Source organism: Pygocentrus nattereri, chromosome 19 (genome assembly GCF_015220715.1).
Source record: "Pygocentrus nattereri isolate fPygNat1 chromosome 19, fPygNat1.pri, whole genome shotgun sequence".
Taxonomy (NCBI): domain Eukaryota; kingdom Metazoa; phylum Chordata; class Actinopteri; order Characiformes; family Serrasalmidae; genus Pygocentrus; species Pygocentrus nattereri.
Window position 1 is genome coordinate 39,068,099 of NC_051229.1, and position 20,160 is coordinate 39,088,258.

The window sequence follows — 20,160 nt, forward strand, 5'->3', positions numbered from 1 at the left end:
TATATATATATATATATGTATATGTATATGTATGTATGTGTGTGTGTATGTGTGTGTATATATACACACACTGCCCCCTAGTGTGTGTGTTCACTAGTGTGTATGTAGTGTTTCACTTCATGTGTGTGTGTGTACCTTCATATTTGTATAAAACAATTAAATGTAACCCATGTGCACAGCAGCCTTGTCTGTAATATATTTCCTGTTTGTCTTTCTTATTGTTTTCTAGCTAAACTAATTTACCGTTTATTATTTAGTGTTGCTGTCAGAATGGCAAACTTTGACTTACGCTATAACTGACCCATCTGCTTCATTAAAGCGATTTTAGTTAAAAACTCTGACCCGCTTTATGACCTGCTGGTGTGGGAAGGTGAGACAGTCGTAACAAACAGTCAGAGAAGAAGCAATAAGTGCTTTTCAGTTTGTAATTTGTCGCCCTGCCACGTTTAAAGCTCGGTGTTGTGTAGCGCTTAGTTGTTAATAGTGTTTTCTGATGTGTTGAGCAGAAGGAGTGTTTTTCGCCACCTGACCATGCTGTGGTGACACGTCACATCTTGCTGACATCAGAAAAGTGACATTTCCATTTCACTACAAACTCTGATGCTGAACTTGATTTTCTGATTCCTTTTTGATGCACGCATGTGTTTTTATTTCTTCATCAGCTCTGAATCAGTAATTATAGAACAGAGATTATAAAATCTCCATATACGTGTTTGACTGCGCACACACACAGTATTTTCTGTATTATTGTGCTGAGATTCCTCCGTTCTTTAAAAGCAGTGAGCCACTTGGCTGATACAAGGATTTCATCTCCTCTGCATTGTAACCACGGCAACGCAGTGAGTCTCATGGCTCATTCATCTAACATCACAAGACATAAATAAAACCAGCGCAGAGAGAACAGAGAACAGTGCATTTCAGAAAATTCAGTGGACATTCTAACGGTCACTGTACGTCATATAATCTGCCAATGTAAAAGTTGACTTTAGTTTATTTACTTAATCTTAAATGCGTCGGTGTGAACGGCAAGTGAACCAGAACTAAAATGAAACTGTCATTTTCTGCTTTTGATCTGGGCCAAGATCCAACGGTGGGAACATCAGCCTGACCTTTACTTTCTATGAATGTGGATTTTACACAAACCTTTGAACACTATCAATCTTTCTGCGTGTGGGATGAACCAACTTATCAAAAATTTGATTGATTGATTGATATTCTGATAGTTTGGATGATATTGCAGCCGTTGTACACAGGGCTGGTCTGTTTGCATGGAGCACCAGGTGAACTGGTGGTTGAAGAACCCAGTAAGAACCTGGTTCTGTTTAGTCTGATGGACTGAAAGCTTATTTTCTTAGTAACTCAACCGAAATGTAGCATTCTAAAGGGTAGCTTACAGGCTACATAGGCTAAAAGATAAAGAGCTAAAAGAGAGCTAACTGGCTAAACGAGAGTCAGTAAGCCTAAAGATACCTGACTTGCTAGTAGGGAGCTAACAGGCTAAAATAAATCTGGCAAAAATTTAGCTAACAGGCTTAAAAAGCGTTGAGACTCTCAACAGCCTTTAAGCCCGTCGGCCGACTTTTGGCCCTTTAAGTGTGGGAGTCTTGCCCAAGGACTCTTATTGGTATCGTTGTAGGGTGATTACCCAAGCGGGGCATTGAACCCCAGTCCGTGACGTTCTGTCCCCCAGTCTATAACGTGTTATCACCATTCTTTGAAGCAGTAATTCACTCGAGACTGTGTTAAGTGATTTTATGCTATGATAATATTACAGTAACACACAGCTTATTACATTAGTGCACTGTAGTAGCAGGTAGGGACCGGCAGCTTCTGAGTGAAGTGATGAAGCTCTTCACATTAATTTCATTTTCCCTAAATGATTAGCGGCAACACCGTCTGTCTGTTCTGCCAGGAGCAAAGAATCTGATCTATTTACACTTAAACACATTCAGCCTGTGTGTTTTGTGCTTCGTCTAATGTGGAGCTGCATCTCGAATCAGCTCCAGGTCAGATGCCAGCTGTGAGTGAGAGAGCTGTCTGGATATTTCATGTTACGGACTTTATTATTATTATTATTATTATTATTATTATTATTATTATTCTTAATATTGGTGTATTTCATTTTTTCTAGTTCAGAAATCTCAGAAAAATTAAACACAGTGATTTGGTGTTTGGTAAAAATCTTAATGTTACGATGTTCCTGTGTGTTCTTGCTCCACCAGGTTGCTGCCAACAAGCATATCGCCCCAGATCACCTGCTGCAGGTATGCAGGCAGATTGGCCCGGTTCTGGACAGGGAGGTGCCGTCTGGTGTAGCGGGGGTGCGTTCTCTTTTGGGGACAGGGAGACACTCATTACTGCGTACAGCTAAAGGTGAGTGTGCGTTCTTACCACATTAAACCTGTCGACTGTTTATCTGAGCGTGTGTAATGTTCTGATCTGCTCTCCTCTCGCGGTCAAGACTGCGACGGGAGTCGATGGAAGAGCTCGTCCTTCGCCGCGCTCCACAGAGGGAGACCGCCGGAGAGGCCTTTAAGTTGCAGGGACGCCCCGAATTTGGGTGAGCTTTCCATTTTATTTGGTTTGTGGAGCTGTTTTCTCTGCGTGTGCTGCAGGATTACGGTGTCCTCTCTTATTCTAGGGCTTTCATGTGCACCTGCTCTTCAGAGGTCTAAAGAACCATGAGAACTTTGCCAAATTGGACAGAAGGCAAATGATCTGATCTTATTTTACCAGTACTCGGTGTGTTATGTGTACGATATGATACGTTGGTGCATTTTCCATACAATAAAAATAAGGAGTGGCTGAAATTGTGCCTTGAACTAATGATGTTATATGATATTATTTGCTAATATGTGCCTCATGCTGTTATTTCTGTTATCAGTTTATTAGAGCACTCAACATGATTAAAGTTCAATATTCATGATAATATAATATGCTGTAATCCATTGTGATGCAATATGATACAATGCAAATAAATACATTGCAAAATTTTGGTACAGTAAAATATACTACAGTACAATTCACTTAAAAGTGCACTTAAAATATGGTTCCACAATGGTTCTTTAGGGGAAATACTGGACCATGTACATTCAGAGAGCCATGATTCTGCATGATTCTTTGCATCATGAAAGAGTTCTTCAGAATGATGGAGAAGGTGTTGTATATGGGCCTATATAGTACCAAAAAGGGTTCTGCTATTGTTACGATGTCAATCATTTTACAAGAAGATCCTTTTTAGTGCTATTTAGAACCATGTTCAGAAAGGTTATATATAGAGCCAAACCATCGACAGCACAATTCTCCATCAGTCTGAAGAAACATTTAACCAAGCAAAGAACCCTTTAATCATGCAAAGGGTTCTTTAAGTGTTCATGATTCTCAATAGAATTGTTTTACTGAAAAACCAGCTTTTGCCTTGTGATACAGCAGGAAACACTGCAGTATAACGCGATGCGCCGCGATGCAGGTCGATACAGAACAGTACTCTGTTCACTGCAGTTCTGTAATATTCAGAACTCTGTGTTCTTGCATCCTGGATTAAGAGCTGTCTGGTTTCTGTCCACAGTTGCTGAGCAAGTCACTGTTTTTTCACTGTATTGTAGTTTTGTTTTCAGTTTGGCTGTGGATGAGCAGGTCAGAGAGGAGCTGCAGGCTGTGTTTGTGTGTGTTGATCTCTCTGTATTGGGCTGTGTGTGTGTGTGTGTGTGTAGTGGAGGTGTGTCGAGGCCGCGAGCTGACAGGAACTCAGCGCTTCAGCTTTGTCCATCCTGTCAGCAACTATCAGCACTTGAAGATGCACAGGAGAATTCTGGGACATCTCTCTGCCGTTTATTGCATCGCCTTCGACCGAACGGGATCCAGAATCTTTACGGTCAGAGTTTACAATCACCTGCCATTATGAATATTAATAAGAACTCTTATTTTGCAGATTTAAATATCATGAACTAAATTCTAAGAAGTGTTTTTAAATGTTTCCTTCTATTTTTAATGTTTGTAACAACAGATTATTAAACGATAATATTCTCAAATCGACAACCTTTCACTCCCGACACACACCAAGCAATCAGCTCTGTTTGGTTGCATTAAAAGCAGTAATTAGGCCATTTTTTATTACCTTTTGGTCTCAAAAGAGTAAATAAAATTACAAAATTTAAGGCGAATTTTAGTTTCCGTTTCACCCGAGAACTTTCATGATGGTGCGTCGCTTCTGCTTCTGCTGCTGACTCTACTGGCTCCAGAGAACGATGCTCAGTCCGGTTCCTCTTTGTGTCCTTCAGGGTTCAGATGATGCCTTGGTAAAGATCTGGTCCTCTTTTGATGGGAGGCTGCACTCCACGCTGCGAGGACACCACGCTGAGATATCGGACCTCGCTGTAAACCAGGAGAACACGCTGATTGCAGCCGGGAGCTGCGACAAAACCATCCGCGTCTGGTGCCTTCGTACATGTGCCCCGGTGGCAGTCTTGCAGGGCCACAGTGGATCCATTACCTCTTTACAGGTGTGCTCTTTAGGTGGACAGCAATGAGAATAAAGAAGCTGTCCACTCAAATATGAAATGAGGATGTGGCTTGAATTCATAGTTAGATGAGCCTTTTAAAATGTAAAAATGCTACATATAATAAATTTGCATGCTTTCATTCAGTTGGTCTGGTTTGAAAATATATATATATTTTTTATTCCTCCTTTAGTTTTCTCCGTTTGCCAAGGGCTCAAAAAGGTACATGGTTTCCACAGGAACTGATGCTACTGTCTGCTTCTGGCAGTGGGACGTCAGTAACACCAGTTTCAGGTGAGCGCAGATGTGTTCTTTCACCGGTTTAAAGCTTCAGTGCTGAATGTTCTGTGCCAGACTGGCACATAGTTGTGATGTCACACCACAGGGTGTTTGTTGTGGCTTACAAGCAGTTCACAAACTGTGTTATTAGGTCAAATCTTCATACTTAAAACTGGCAGAGCATTAAAGGGATTGGAACTATGTTCTAAAAATAAACACTGCTGCTTTAAACTCTTTTAAATAGCGATTTTGATGTAAAAATGATTAGTATTTTAATCTGAAATCTTAGAACTGTGGATCATAAGCTGGTTCTGACTCTGGTTTTGCAGTGATCGTCCTCAGAAGTTCACAGAAAAACCGAGGCCCGGTGTTCAGATGGTGTGCTCCTCGTTTAGCCCCGGTACGGTGGAAGGATCCTATGTTTTTTGTCAGATTCCTTCAGGTTCCTTTAACATAAACACTAAAACAGTTTTTATTTGTCACAGGTGGGGTATTCCTGGCTACAGGTAGCACCGATGATGTCATCAGGATTTATTATTTGGGCAGTGGGAGTCCGGAGAAGATAGCAGAGCTCGATTCACACACGGTAAGAATGGTCGGATTGTCTGCTTCTCAGTTAAACTGTTGTTGAGCACAGCACAGTGACCAAACATGATTCTGATCTTCTACTTTGCTTTGATTTGTCTATTTTGTAGGATAAAGTGGACAGTATCCAGTTTTGTAATACAGGAGAGAGGTACGTATTTACAGACAAAATGCTGTACCAGTTTTAGTATAGAGAGTTTTGTTTTAAAAGAATAGCAGCAGTCTTGTATGTGTCCAGCCTCAGGGATGTGGTGGTATGATCAAAATCTTAATCATGATGCCTTAGTTTATTTAAATAGCACTGTTCATACATACAGACAATTTGGTGTGTTTACGCAAATAAAAGCAAATGGATAAATAGAGGCTTATAAAATTAGAGAATAGAATAAGAGTGAAAAACTCAAATCTAGCTTAAAGAAATAGAAGACAGTTAAAAGGAAATGCATAAAATAAAAATAAACTTAAACTTAAAGGTAAAGTGCAAAAAGAATAGACGTTTTCCATGTTTTGACACAGACACAATGCTTTAGCCTTTTTTTCTTTTCTTTTTAATTTTTCATATTTTAACCGTGAACTCTGGATATAATGACTTTCTGCACTTAAACCAATTAAACAGGCCTAATTATCCCTTTTTTATCATGAAAAATGCAAGTGCGCCATAGAATGGCCGCGCTGGTGAGAGCTCCGGGTAAACTCTACAGTTTTTTGCGTTTTATTGCGCTGTTTCTTTGTGTTTTTGCACAAACCGCTTTTGGGAACATTTCGGTATGATTGACAAACTCTTTTGAACATCTGATCATCGCTCAATGCGGACTTTAACTCAAACTCGCGCTCGGACTTTGGCTCGGCTGCCCCTTCGCGACTCCTCTGCCTCTTTGATTACCAAAGCGCCGGCGGAGTAGGAGGAAGCGCAAGAGGGGCAGGTGCGCCGGGATACTGTGTAGGACAAGGAGAAGGAGCTTCAACCCTCTGCTTCAAGTATTCTGCTCGCAAATGTCTAATCGCTGGAGAACAATAGACGAGCTGAACACACTGATCAGGTTTCAGCACGACATTGAGAGCTGCTGCATTTTAGGGCTCACAGAGATGTGGCTCTCTGCAGCAACACCAAACAACGGCGTCACACCGGCGTCACACCGGCCGGCTTCACCGTCTACCACCAAGACAGGACTCTGGACTATGGTAAGGGCAGAGGCAGCGAGCTACGTGTTATGGTGAACTCTCGATGGGAAACAGATGTAGCGGTTCTTGCTGGTCACTGCTCTCCAGACGTTGAACTCATAACAGTCAAAGTTCGACCCTTTTTTTTTGGCCCAGGGACTTTAGCTCAGTCATCCTCACGACCGTTTACATCCCACCTCAGGCAGATGAGTCACGTGCATTGGATGTTTTGTACGCAACTATTAATGGACTGGAGAACGTTCACCCTGAACCTGCTTTTATTGTGGTTGGGGACTTTACCAGGGCAAACTTGAAGAAGGTTCTGCTCAAATACTACCAGCATATTAAACTTCCCACCTGAGGAGAACAGAGTCTTGACCACTGCTACACCGCAGTCAAGGACAGTTACAACCCCCTCCCCCACCCTGCCTTTGGCAAAGCTGATCACACCTCTAGTCTTCTGTCTGCATACAAACAAAGACTTAAACAGGCAAAACCAGTTCTCAGATCAGTCTATCAATGGAGTGAGGAGGCCATCTTCACACTTCAAGACTGCTTTGAATCCACTGGATGATGTTCCGTGATGCGGATGGCACAGACATCAATGAATGCACTGACTCCATCACGAGCTACATCAGTAAATGCACTGAAGACATTGTACCAAACAAAAAATGTCAGAAACGCTGGATCGCTGCTGAGGTTCGAGACAAACTAAGAGCTCACGCTGCTGCCTACAAATCTGGTGACTCTTCACCAGCGGCACATAACAGGAGCTAAGGTTCACCAAGTTGTGGTCTGACCTACCCAGAGGGGGAGGGGAGAGCAGCTGTATGAAGTGCATCAGCTCTACTGAGTGAAGTGTGGTAGTGCCTTGGCCATAGTGATCACCTGATATGGCGATAAAGGCACTTGGGTGTTGCGTCTGGAGACGTGCTGTAGTTGAGTAAATGACGTCACTTGCTGACGTCAGTTTGGCAGAGGGGGGAATGTTGATGTCACGATGATGGCATGCGAATACTCGGTAAATAATATGGCCTGAGTCCAACAGCCAGCAGTTCAATGTCTGGGCAACAGGTACGTTCCTTGATGGTAATGTGACCAGGGTTACACCAGCGGTTACTAACTAGCACAGCGAGCCCTCCTCCTTTGCGCTTACCGCTCTCGGTGCAGCCCCGGTCGGCCCGAACAGTCTGGAAGCCATTGATGGAAACATGGTCATCCGGGATGTCCTGGTGTAGCCATGTCTCTGAAAAGCACATTAAACTACACTCCCGGTACTCCCTCTGACTCCTGACTAGTGCTGTCAGCTCGTCCATCTTATTCGCCAGCGACCTCACGTTGCCCATGACGACGGAGGGGAGATGCGGTTTATATCCCTTCTTCTCCATAAGCCTCCTCCGTCTCTCCCTCGCTTTCCCCGTGCGCTGGTTTATTCCCTCTCTGCATCGCCTGTGCGTCCGTCTCCAAAGCTCTTTGGGGATGTTTGTTGTCCTGGTCGTCATGCCGACTGGCTTCAGCGTGATCAGCTGATCCCGGGTGTAAACAAAGCGGCCATGCTGCATCGCTGCGGCGGACATGGAGAGTGAGTGAAAGCAGCACTTTCACGGCGAAAAAACAGACCAAAGCTCTTGTTTACCTAAATTACCATGTCAAAATAAATAAACTATTAAAAAGGTAAAGAAAAGTTAAGAGTCAAAATTAAATAACACGAACGGGACCTGCTGTAACAAGCATCATGCGCACATTAGTATGTGTGTGTGTGTGTGTGTGTGTATATATATATAATTACTTATTTACTTTCTGTAGAGGGATTTATCTGAGCCTCACCACAAGCATTTCAATGCATAAATGTCATGACATGTCGTGCAAATGAAAAATAAACTCCCTCACCCTCCGCTTCAAGCATGTAGTAGAACCTGTGGTGGCCGTCAGGTTTTCTGCCGTCGTCTTTCCCCATTTTTGCTTTGCTTCTTCCTGATTCACCTTCCCTCGTTTTTTCTTGTGCTAAGTAATAAGCTTGATCCTCAATTTGTTTCTCATACTTCTCAACACAGAATAGTCGGCAGCTTCAGCAGCAACCACTGATTTATTCTTCTTTCTGCATCTTCCAGTCGGAGCTGTAGCGACACCAAGTTCAAGTTCAAGTTGCTACTTCAGCATAAAAGCGTGAAAGCCCCCCTCTACAGCCAGTGTTTGGTTTGACCGTTCTGGTCAACTGTGGACACAGGGCAGAAGGGGAGCTGCTCACTATGTAGATACAAAGGACTCATTCTAAGCTAAAAAACACAGTGATTCATATTTACATACTAATGAAATAAATTCCATTTCTGCTAATAGATCCCTCTGAATCTTACACACTATATCTTTAAACAGTGTGAAGTCTGTAGCTGTCCTTAACGGTTGGTTTATTTGCCATTTAGTTTTTATTATCAATGTTCTTGGTAACGTTGATTAGTTGGTTATTAAGATCTCAGATTTGTAGCTCCTTAAATTCATTGTAAGTGACAGTTCTTATGTCAGTCGGGATCAGTTCCAGGTTCACACGGCGAGTGTGATTAATGGATGATGACTGATAATGACAGGTGAAGGTGATGTAATGACTGAGTGTCTCTCAGGTTTGTGAGTGGAAGTTGCGACGGCACAGCTCGTATCTGGCGGCTCCATCAGAAGCACCAGTGGAGGAGTATTTTGCTGGACATGTCCGCTACGCTGCCAGGGTACGAACTCCTCTCAGCTCTTATCAGATATCAGTCGTGTTCCTCACTGCAAAAAAAAGCTCTGCAGCGTTCATCTTTTATTTCTGACCACAGCTCTGGGCCGACAACAGAAGAAGAGAACTTTTTCAAACCCAAGGTCACCATGGTGTCATGGGATCGCCACGACAACACAGTCATCACTGCTGTCAATAATCATCTCCTCAAAGTGTGGAACTCCTACACAGGGCAGCTGCTGCATGTCTTAAAGGTGGGGGACATTATTATACAAGTTTAACTGAAAATTGCTCAGTTTTTCTGCTGTGACACTTTTTTTCTGATATCTGGTGTCTTTTATTTGTCTGGTCATGCGGCGAGAAGCCGTCGCCACCATTAGGGTGAAACCGACTGTAATGGTGTTCTCTTTTTTGCAGGGTCATGAGGCTGAAGTGTTCGTGCTGGAGCCTCATCCGTATGACCCCAGAGTCATGCTTTCTGCAGGGCATGATGGGAACGTTTTCATATGGGACCTTGTGAAAGGCTCTAAGATTCAGCATTACTTTAACATGGTACACTGTCCTCATATTATCTTCGTATGCGGTATATTTATGTGGGTTTGGTGTGAAATGGTTCAGATGTTTTTACAGTGATGGTGATGGGAACCAGGGGTCGCCATGACTACAACATACTTGTCTTACACGTCTTTTTATATATAGTTTTAAATGGAATATTGATGATGATAGAAGAAAATCTGGAATAATAGGTTTTCTTTGGGGACCATTTTGCTGCACAGTGCCCTGCATAGCTTTTAGAAGTGGACGTCTGGTTCCTATCACAACCACTGTGAACAATTCTGACTCTGTAAGTTTCTCTAGAACAGAGCATTTCACACCAAACCATTCTGAACGACTCTGTTTAAAGCTCAACTGTTTAATTATGCTGGAAAATTGTTCCAATAAACTGATGCTCTTTTCAGCCCTTCTTGCTGGATTGTTTTTAAAGACAATTTTTTGGTCTTGTTGAGCTTTGAGAGGCTAAACAGTGTGTTTTTAATGTTTGTGGTCAGATTGAAGGTCAGGGACACGGTGCTGTGTTTGACTGTAAGTTCACCCCCGATGGTCATCGCTTCGCCTGCACGGACTCCCATGGTCATCTTGTGATTTTTGGATTTGGGAGTTCTAAACCGTACGAAAAGGTTTGTTTGTTTCTAGTAAACCCATCATGTTAAAGGCTTTGCTTAATTACATACATTCAGTTGTAGCTTGAACTGACTGTGGACGCTGTCATCTCGGAGGGAAAACGGAGATCCTTGGACCCTCACAGAGCAGGTACTATTTGGGTGGTGGATCATTCTCAGCACTGCAGTGACACTGATGTTGTGCTGGTGTTTTAGTGTGGGTCGTCGGTCCACACTGTAGATGTAGAGTCAGAGACGACAGCTCATCTGCTGCTGCACAGTCTGTGTTCATCCTCTAGTCCTTCATCAGTGGTCAGAGGATGCTGCCCACAGGACGCTGATGGCTGAATGTTTTTGGTTGGTGGACTATTCTCAGTCCAGCAGTGACACTGAGGTGTTTAAAAACTCCAACAGCGCTGCTGTGTCTGATCCACTCAGACCAGCACAACACACACTAACACACCACCACCATGCAAATAGTACCTGCTCTGTGAGGGTCCACTGAAGAACGGGGTAAAAGGGGGCTAACAAAGTATCAGAGAAACAGATGGACTACAGTCTGTAACTGTAGAACTACAGAGAGCAGCTATACAGTAAGTGGAGCTGATAAAGTGGACAGTGAGGGTAGAAACGAGGAGGTGGTCAGGATGTTGTGCCCTGATGGTTGTAGTTATTGAGTGGTAACAGATTTTAAATTTTGTGCACACATGTATTTTCTCTCTTGTACACTCCTTCTTCTGATGTTACTCTGCTTTACACACCTGATTCAGACCGTTAAGTTAGTAAGTACTTCAATGTTGATCAATGTGAGAGAAGATGAGAGCATTAATTACTGTAACTCAATTTGTGGACGTCCAGCTAAACTAATCAGCTTTTTTCAGTACATCCAAAACTCAGCAGCCATGGTTCTTGCCTCCCATGAGGCGCACAGCTCAGACTACTCCTGTGCTTCGACAGTTGCATTGGGTTCCTATTAGTTGTATGATTAAGTACAAAATCCTTCTTACCTTCACTGTCTGGCTTCAACATACACTTCTGGTCTCATTTCATTATATTGTTCCTCTCATGCTCTCAGATCTTCTAATTCTGGTCTCCTCACAGTTCCCTCAATTAGACTTTCTACTATCAGTGGCAGATTTTTCAGAGCTGCTGCCTCCAAACTCTGGAATTCTCTACTCTTCATAATTTCTTGTCTTTCTCTGCCTAAAAGCCTGAAAGAAATGTGCATACTGTGACTGGGAACCCCAGTCAATGCTCTTACATTGTGGCTTGTTTGAATTGCTGAGCCACCGACTGCAAGACGTTATTCATAAAGAGACCTGGTGATGAATTCAGTGCCTCACCAGATTTCCTCTGAAACATTCTGCAGCTTCCAGATCAGGTGTTTTTTCACACGGACTACCGGCCGTTGATCAGAGACTCTAACGGGTTCGTCCTGGATGAGCAGACCCAGCAGGCTCCTCACCTCATGCCTCCCCCCTTCCTGGTCGATGTGGACGGGAACCCTCATCCCCCCCGATATCAGAGGCTGGTGCCCGGCAGGGAGAACTTTGCAGATGAACACCTGGTTCCTCAGCTGGGCTACGTTGCGACGAGTAAGACACAACAGATGTCTCTGTGTTTTATGTATATGTTTTTTCCTTCTTAAAATTTATCATTCTGGAGATACAAGGTTTCCTTCCAACAACAATATAATATAAACAATATAATAACAATAATATAAGATTTTATATTATATATGCATATATATAATGTGTGTGTGTGTGTGTGTGTGTATGTATGTGTGTGTGTGTGTGTGTATATGTGTATATATATATATATATATATATATATATATATATATATATATGTGTGTGTGTGTGTGTGTGTATATATATATATATATGTGTGTGTGTGTGTGTGTGTATGTATGTGTGTGTGTGTATATATATATATATATATATATATATATATATATATGTGTGTGTGTGTGTGTGTGTGTGTGTGTGTGTGTGTGTATATATATATATGTGTGTGTGTGTGTGTGTGTGTGTGTGTGTGTGTGTGTGTGTATATATATATATATATATATATATATATATATATATATATATATATATATGTGTGTGTGTGTGTGTGTGTGTGTGTGTGTGTGTGTGTGTGTGTGTGTGTGTGTACAGTGGGGGGGAAAAGTATTTAGTCAGTCACCAATTGTGCAAGTTCTCCCACTTAAAAAGATGAGAGAGGCCTGTAATTGACATCATAGGTAGAGCTCAACTATGAGAGACAAAATGAGGAAAACAAATTCAGAAAATCACATCGTCTGATTTTTAAAGAATTTATTTGCAAATAATGGTGGAAAATAAGTATTTGGTCAATAACAAAAGTTCATCTCAATACTTTGTTATTTATCCTTTGTTGGCAACGACAGAGGTCAAACGTTTTCTGTAAGTCTTCACCAGGTGGGTGCACACCGCTGCTGGTATGTTGGTCCACTCCCTCCAAAGGTTTTCTATGGGGTTGAGATCTGGAGACTGGCTAGGCCACTCCAGGACCTTGAAATCCTTCTTACGAAGCCACTCCTGTGTTGCCCTGGCAGTGTGCTTGGGATCATGGTCATGTTGGAAGACCCAGCCATGTTTCATCTTCAATGCCCTGCTGATGGAAGGAGGTTTGCACTCAAAATCTCACAATTCATGGCCCCATTCATTCTTTCATGTACACAGACTAGTCGTCCTGGTCCCTTTGCAGAGAAACAGCCCCAAAGCCTGATGTTGCCACCCCCAGGCTTCACAGGTGTTCTTTGGATGCAACTCAGCATTCACTCTCCTCCAAACACGACGAGCTGTGTTTGTACCAAACAGTTCTACTTTGGTTTCATCTGACCGTATGACATTCTCCAAATACTCATCTGGAACATCCAAATGCTCTCTAGCAAACTTCAGACGCGCCCGGATAAGATCTGAGTCCCTGGCGGCGTCGTGTGTTACTGACAGTAGCCTTTGTAACGTTGGTCCCAGCTCTCTGCAGGTCATTCATCAGGTCCCCCCGTGTGGTTCTGGGATTTCTGCTCACCGTTCTTGTGATCATTTTGACCCCACGGGCTGAGATCTTGCGTGGAGCCCCTGACCGAGGGAGATTAGCAGTGGTCTTGTAGGTCTTCCATTTTCTGATTATTGCTCCCACAGTAGATTTCTTCACACCAAGCTGCTTGCCTACTGCAGATTCAGTCTTCCCAGCCTGGTGCAGGTCTACAGTCTTGTTTCTGGTGTCCTTCAACAGCTCTTTGGTCTTCACCATAGTGGAGTTTGGAGTCTGTCTGTTTGAGGTTGTGGACAGGTGTCTTTTATACAGATAACAAGGTCAAACAGGTGCCATTAATACAGGTAATGAGTGGAGGACAAAGAAGCCTCTTAAAGAAGAAGTTACAGGTCTGTGACAGCCAGAAATCTTGCTTGTTTGTAGGTGACCAAATACTTATTTTCCACCATTATTTGCAAATAAATTCTTTAAAAATCAGACGATGCGATTTTCTAATTTTTTTATAGTTGAGCTCTACCTATGATGTCAGTTACAGGCCTCTCTCATCTTTTTAAGTGGGAGAACTTGCACAATTGGTGACTGACTAAATACTTTTTCCCCCCTGTGTGCGTGTGTGTATGTGTGTGTGTGTGTGTATATATATATATATATATAGTGTATACATATAAAATATAAATTATTGTTATTATATTGTTGTTGGAAGGAAACCTCACATCTCCAGAATGATGACTTTTAAGGAGAAGGAAAAAACATACTTTACTTTTAATGTAAGTCAATGGAACCAAACTTTTTTCCAAGTCATTCTGGATCATTTCATTTGGTTCATCATCATGAAATTGATACACAGTGTAAAGAACAACACACATTCTCAAATTATGTGAAAAACTGAAAAAGGTCAAAAACTGGAGATACAAAGTTTTCATCTATGAGAGAGAGAGATTAAATATTAACCCAATATACTGAAATATTTATAGACCATTAAAACATGTTATTTAAAAAATACGCATGCAAAAATAAGAAATGTGAGCAAGGTTAGGGTCAGGCTGAAGGATTTGATTACCCCTTTTGAAATTTGCTGATTTTGGAAGAGTTACAGTGATGTCAGTGTTTAGTCATTCTCAAATCATCTACAGCTCTGTTCATCATTATTTCTAAGGGCCTTCTTGCTTCCTACTAATTGTGACATTGTGCAAGACTAATACATCACTTATTCAGACTTGCATATTCCTCTGGAAGCATTCCAGCCTCTTTATGATGATGGTTCCACATTCTTTATTCATAGTTTATGTTAAGTTGGCTTTTTTACGAAGGCTCCAGAGGTTTCCAGGCCCCTCACTCCTGCCATGTTCTGTGTGCAGGTGATGGTGAGGTGGTGGAGCAGGTGATCAGTCAGCAGCCGGTTGAGAGTGAGGATCCTCAGGCTCGCCGCAGCGTTCTGGACGATGCTATCCGCCAACTCCAGGAGCAGCAGGACCGGCAGGCTGGAGGACCTGCTGTACCCGCCACAATAGGAGCACCAGGAACCCCCAGGAGAGGTACTGACCCCACAACTTGTGCATTCACTGCCTCAGAGTTTCATCAGCTCAAAGCTCAGACAAGTAAGAACAGCTTATTTCAGGCTCCACCCACAGTGTGTTCTCACATAGCTACTGTTATGAAGTTGGACAGGCTTTTCCTGTGTCTGTTCTACAGTTTCTCATTAGACTGAATGAATAATCGGCTCTAAATGTAGGTATTGTGATATAAACCGAGTCCGTTCTACAGTTTCTCATTAGACTGAATGAATAACCGACTCTAAATGTAGGTATTGTGATATAAACCGAGTCTGTTCTACAGTTTCTCATTAGACTGAATGAATAATCGGCTCTAAATGTAGGTATTGTGATATAAACCGAGTCTGTTCTACAGTTTCTCATTAGACTGAATGAATAATCGGCTCTAAATGTAGGTATTGTGATATAAACCGAGTCCGTTCTACAGTTTCTCATTAGACTGAATGAATAACCGGCTCTAAATGTAGGTATTGTGATATAAACCGAGTCCGTTCTACAGTTTCTCATTAGGCTGAATGAATAACCGGCTCTAAATGTAGGTATTGTGATATAAACCGAGTCCGTTCTACAGTTTCTCATTAGACTGAATGAATAACCGGCTCTAAATGTAGGTATTGTGATATAAACCGAGTCCGTTCTACAGTTTCTCATTAGACTGAATGAATAACCGGCTCTAAATGTAGGTATTGTGATATAAACCGAGTCCGTTCTACAGTTTCTCATTAGACTGAATGAATAACCGGCTCTAAATGTAGGTATTGTGATATAAACCGAGTCCGTTCTACAGTTTCTCATTAGACTGAATGAATAACCGGCTCTAAATGTAGGTATTGTGATATAAACCGAGTCCGTTCTACAGTTTCTCATTAGGCTGAATGAATAACCGGCTCTAAATGTAGGTATTGTGATATAAACCGAGTCCGTTCTACAGTTTCTCATTAGGCTGAATGAGTAACCGACTCTAAATGTAGGTATTGTGATATAAACCGAGTCTGTTCTACAGTTTCTCATTAGACTGAATGAGTAACCGACTCTAAATGTAGGTATTGTGATATAAACCGAGTCCGTTCTACAGTTTCTCATTAGACTGAATGAATAACCGACTCTAAATGTAGGTATTGTGATATAAACCGAGTCCGTTCTACAGTTTCTCATTAGACTGAATGAATAACCGACTCTAAATGTAGGTATTGTGATATAAACCGAGTCCGTTCTACAGTTTCTCATTAGACTGAATGAATAACCGACTCTAAATGTAGGTATTGTGATATAAACCGAGTCCGTTCTACAGTTTCTCATTAGACTGAATGAATAACCGGCTCTAAATGTAGGTATTGTGATATAAACTGAGTCTGTTCTACAGTTTCTCATTAGACTGAATGAATAACCGGCTCTAAATGTAGGTATTGTGATATATAACCCGAGTCCGTTCTACAGTTTCTCATTAGACTGAATGAATAACCGACTCTAAATGTAGGTATTGTGATATAAACCGAGTCCGTTCTACAGTTTCTCATTAGACTGAATGAATAACCGACTCTAAATGTAGGTATTGTGATATAAACCGAGTCCGTTCTACAGTTTCTCATTAGGCTGAATGAATAACCGACTCTAAATGTAGGTATTGTGATATAAACCGAGTCCGTTCTACAGTTTCTCATTAGGCTGAATGAATAACCGACTCTAAATGTAGGTATTGTGATATAAACCGAGTCCGTTCTACAGTTTCTCATTAGGCTGAATGAATAACCGACTCTAAATGTAGGTATTGTGATATAAACCGAGTCCGTTCTACAGTTTCTCATTAGGCTGAATGAATAACCGACTCTAAATGTAGGTATTGTGATATAAACCGAGTCTGTTCTACAGTTTCTCATTAGACTGAATGAATAACCGGCTCTAAATGTAGGTATTGTGATATAAACCGAGTCCGTTCTACAGTTTCTCATTAGACTGAATGAATAACCGACTCTAAATGTAGGTATTGTGATATAAACCGAGTCTGTTCTACAGTTTCTCATTAGACTGAATGAATAACCGGCTCTAAATGTAGGTATTGTGATATAAACCGAGTCCGTTCTACAGTTTCTCATTAGGCTGAATGAATAACCGACTCTAAATGTAGGTATTGTGATATAAACCGAGTCCGTTCTACAGTTTCTCATTAGACTGAATGAATAACCGGCTCTAAATGTAGGTATTGTGATATAAACCGAGTCCGTTCTACAGTTTCTCATTAGGCTGAATGAATAACCGACTCTAAATGTAGGTATTGTGATATAAACCGAGTCCGTTCTACAGTTTCTCATTAGACTGAATGAATAACCGGCTCTAAATGTAGGTATTGTGATATAAACCGAGTCCGTTCTACAGTTTCTCATTAGACTGAATGAATAACCGACTCTAAATGTAGGTATTGTGATATAAACCGAGTCCGTTCTACAGTTTCTCATTAGACTGAATGAATAACCGGCTCTAAATGTAGGTATTGTGATATAAACCGAGTCCGTTCTACAGTTTCTCATTAGGCTGAATGAATAACCGACTCTAAATGTAGGTATTGTGATATAAACCGAGTCTGTTCTACAGTTTCTCATTAGACTGAATGAATAACCGACTCTAAATGTAGGTATTGTGATATAAACCGAGTCTGTTCTACAGTTTCTCATTAGACTGAATGAATAACCGGCTCTAAATGTAGGTATTGTGATATAAACCGAGTCTGTTCTACAGTTTCTCATTAGACTGAATGAATAACCGACTCTAAATGTAGGTATTGTGATATAAACCGAGTCCGTTCTACAGTTTCTCATTAGACTGAATGAATAACCGACTCTAAATGTAGGTATTGTGATATAAACCGAGTCCGTTCTACAGTTTCTCATTAGACTGAATGAATAACCGACTCTAAATGTAGGTATTGTGATATAAACCGAGTCCGTTCTACAGTTTCTCATTAGGCTGAATGAATAACCGACTCTAAATGTAGGTATTGTGATATAAACCGAGTCCGTTCTACAGTTTCTCATTAGGCTGAATGAATAACCGACTCTAAATGTAGGTATTGTGATATAAACCGAGTCCGTTCTACAGTTTCTCATTAGACTGAATGAATAACCGACTCTAAATGTAGGTATTGTGATATAAACCGAGTCCGTTCTACAGTTTCTCATTAGACTGAATGAATAACCGACTCTAAATGTAGGTATTGTGATATAAACCGAGTCCGTTCTACAGTTTCTCATTAGACTGAATGAATAACCGACTCTAAATGTAGGTATTGTGATATAAACCGAGTCCGTTCTACAGTTTCTCATTAGACTGAATGAATAACCGACTCTAAATGTAGGTATTGTGATATAAACCGAGTCCGTTCTACAGTTTCTCATTAGACAGAATGAATAACCGACTCTAAATGTAGGTATTGTGATATAAACCGAGTCCGTTCTACAGTTTCTCATTAGACTGAATGAATAACCGGCTCTAAATGTAGGTATTGTGATATAAACCGAGTCCGTTCTACAGTTTCTCGTTAGACTGAATGAATAACCGACTCTAAATGTAGGTATTGTGATATAAACCGAGTATGTTCTACAGTTTCTCGTTAGACTGAATGAATAACCGACTCTAAATGTAGGTATTGTGATATAAACCGAGTCTGTTCTACAGTTTCTCATTAGACTGAATGAATAACCGACTCTAAATGTAGGTATTGTGATATAAACCGAGTCCGTTCTACAGTTTCTCATTAGACTGAATGAATAACCGACTCTAAATGTAGGTATTGTGATATAAACCGAGTCCGTTCTACAGTTTCTCATTAGACTGAATGAATAACCGACTCTAAATGTAGGTATTGTGATATAAACCGAGTCCGTTCTACAGTTTCTCATTAGGCTGAATGAATAACCGGCTCTAAATGTAGGTATTGTGATATAAACCGAGTCCGTTCTACAGTTTCTCATTAGACTGAATGAATAACCGACTCTAAATGTAGGTATTGTGATATAAACCGAGTCCGTTCTACAGTTTCTCATTAGACTGAATGAATAACCGACTCTAAATGTAGGTATTGTGATATAAACCGAGTCCGTTCTACAGTTTCTCATTAGGCTGAATGAATAACCGACTCTAAATGTAGGTATTGTGATATAAACCGAGTCTGTTTTAGAGTCTCTCATTATTTTTCATATAACAGAAATTTTATTAGTGAAGCAGTAGCTAATAAAGAAGATATTTGTTGGTGGAGTCTGGAGAGATTAATTAAGCTGAAAAGGAAAATAAATGAGGCCCTCGGGCACTAAGAGACTTTTATTAAGTGAGATCAATACATTTACATTTAATGTGGTGGTGTTGGGGTTTATTATTTCATGTTTTATGCTGTTTTGTTGTATATATTTAGTATGTGTAGGACATTTTCGGTTTGTGCCAGAGGGGGGCAACAGAGTTCGCAGGCATTTCCACACTGAGTTTTATAGACAATATTGAACTTATTAGCAGTCTTTGAGTTACACTGGCTGAAAGAAACGTAACCGGACAGCTGAAACTTTGGCTTGTACAGTGAAAAGCTAAAATCATAAGCATTTACTGGAGCAGTTGTGGTGCTGATCTTTGTTGTTCATTAAACCTAAATGTAGGGAAGACTTAGAAGAGGCATCATTTCAGGTTGTAAGAACATTGTTTCATATTTGATAAATGTTATGTTTGTTTGTGTGCCTAATGGTTAATAAGTGACACTGTATAATAATTTTATGATTTGTTCCCGTTTTCTGTCTGCAGTGTCTCTGAGCGAGCGCATGGAGGTTCAGTCTCCTCCTAACGTGGGACTCCGGCGCAGCGGGCAGGTGGAGGGAGTGCGGCAGATGCATCAAAATGCCCCTCGCAGTCAGATGGCCACAGAGCGGGACCTGCAGGCCTGGCGACGGAGGGTGGTGGTGCCTGAGCTCACTCGCAGTGCGTACAGGTGAGACCCCCAGACAGGTTCCAACACCTCATAAGTTATTAAAGTAAGCATCTCATGCTTTATTTCATTAGAGCACTTTCAGAGCTCTTGTGCATCTGTGGTTATTCATAACTAAGAGTATAACACTGCACAGAAGTCCCCCAGATGTATAAGGCTAGGTTACAGGTTGCTCTGCCAGCCCCCTGATGTCCTTGTTACGGCCTGTAGTGTATTGAACAGTAAAATGTCA

General features: G+C 41.3%; 1 protein-coding gene across 1 annotated transcript in view; it reads left to right on the top strand.

Moving 5' to 3' along the window:
* The window catches only part of brwd1 (bromodomain and WD repeat domain containing 1), a 46,944-nt gene that overhangs the window by 2,986 nt on the left and 23,798 nt on the right, over positions 1 to 20,160 (top strand). The window contains exons 5-19 of the mRNA XM_017681571.2: positions 2,223 to 2,373; positions 2,462 to 2,560; positions 3,714 to 3,874; positions 4,281 to 4,502; positions 4,693 to 4,793; positions 5,108 to 5,178; positions 5,264 to 5,364; positions 5,474 to 5,514; positions 9,140 to 9,241; positions 9,335 to 9,488; positions 9,652 to 9,786; positions 10,284 to 10,412; positions 11,764 to 11,989; positions 14,774 to 14,950; positions 19,748 to 19,931. Coding sequence (XP_017537060.1) covers positions 2,223 to 2,373; positions 2,462 to 2,560; positions 3,714 to 3,874; positions 4,281 to 4,502; positions 4,693 to 4,793; positions 5,108 to 5,178; positions 5,264 to 5,364; positions 5,474 to 5,514; positions 9,140 to 9,241; positions 9,335 to 9,488; positions 9,652 to 9,786; positions 10,284 to 10,412; positions 11,764 to 11,989; positions 14,774 to 14,950; positions 19,748 to 19,931 — 2,054 coding nt within the window. The remainder of the gene's footprint in view (positions 1 to 2,222; positions 2,374 to 2,461; positions 2,561 to 3,713; positions 3,875 to 4,280; positions 4,503 to 4,692; positions 4,794 to 5,107; positions 5,179 to 5,263; positions 5,365 to 5,473; positions 5,515 to 9,139; positions 9,242 to 9,334; positions 9,489 to 9,651; positions 9,787 to 10,283; positions 10,413 to 11,763; positions 11,990 to 14,773; positions 14,951 to 19,747; positions 19,932 to 20,160) is intronic.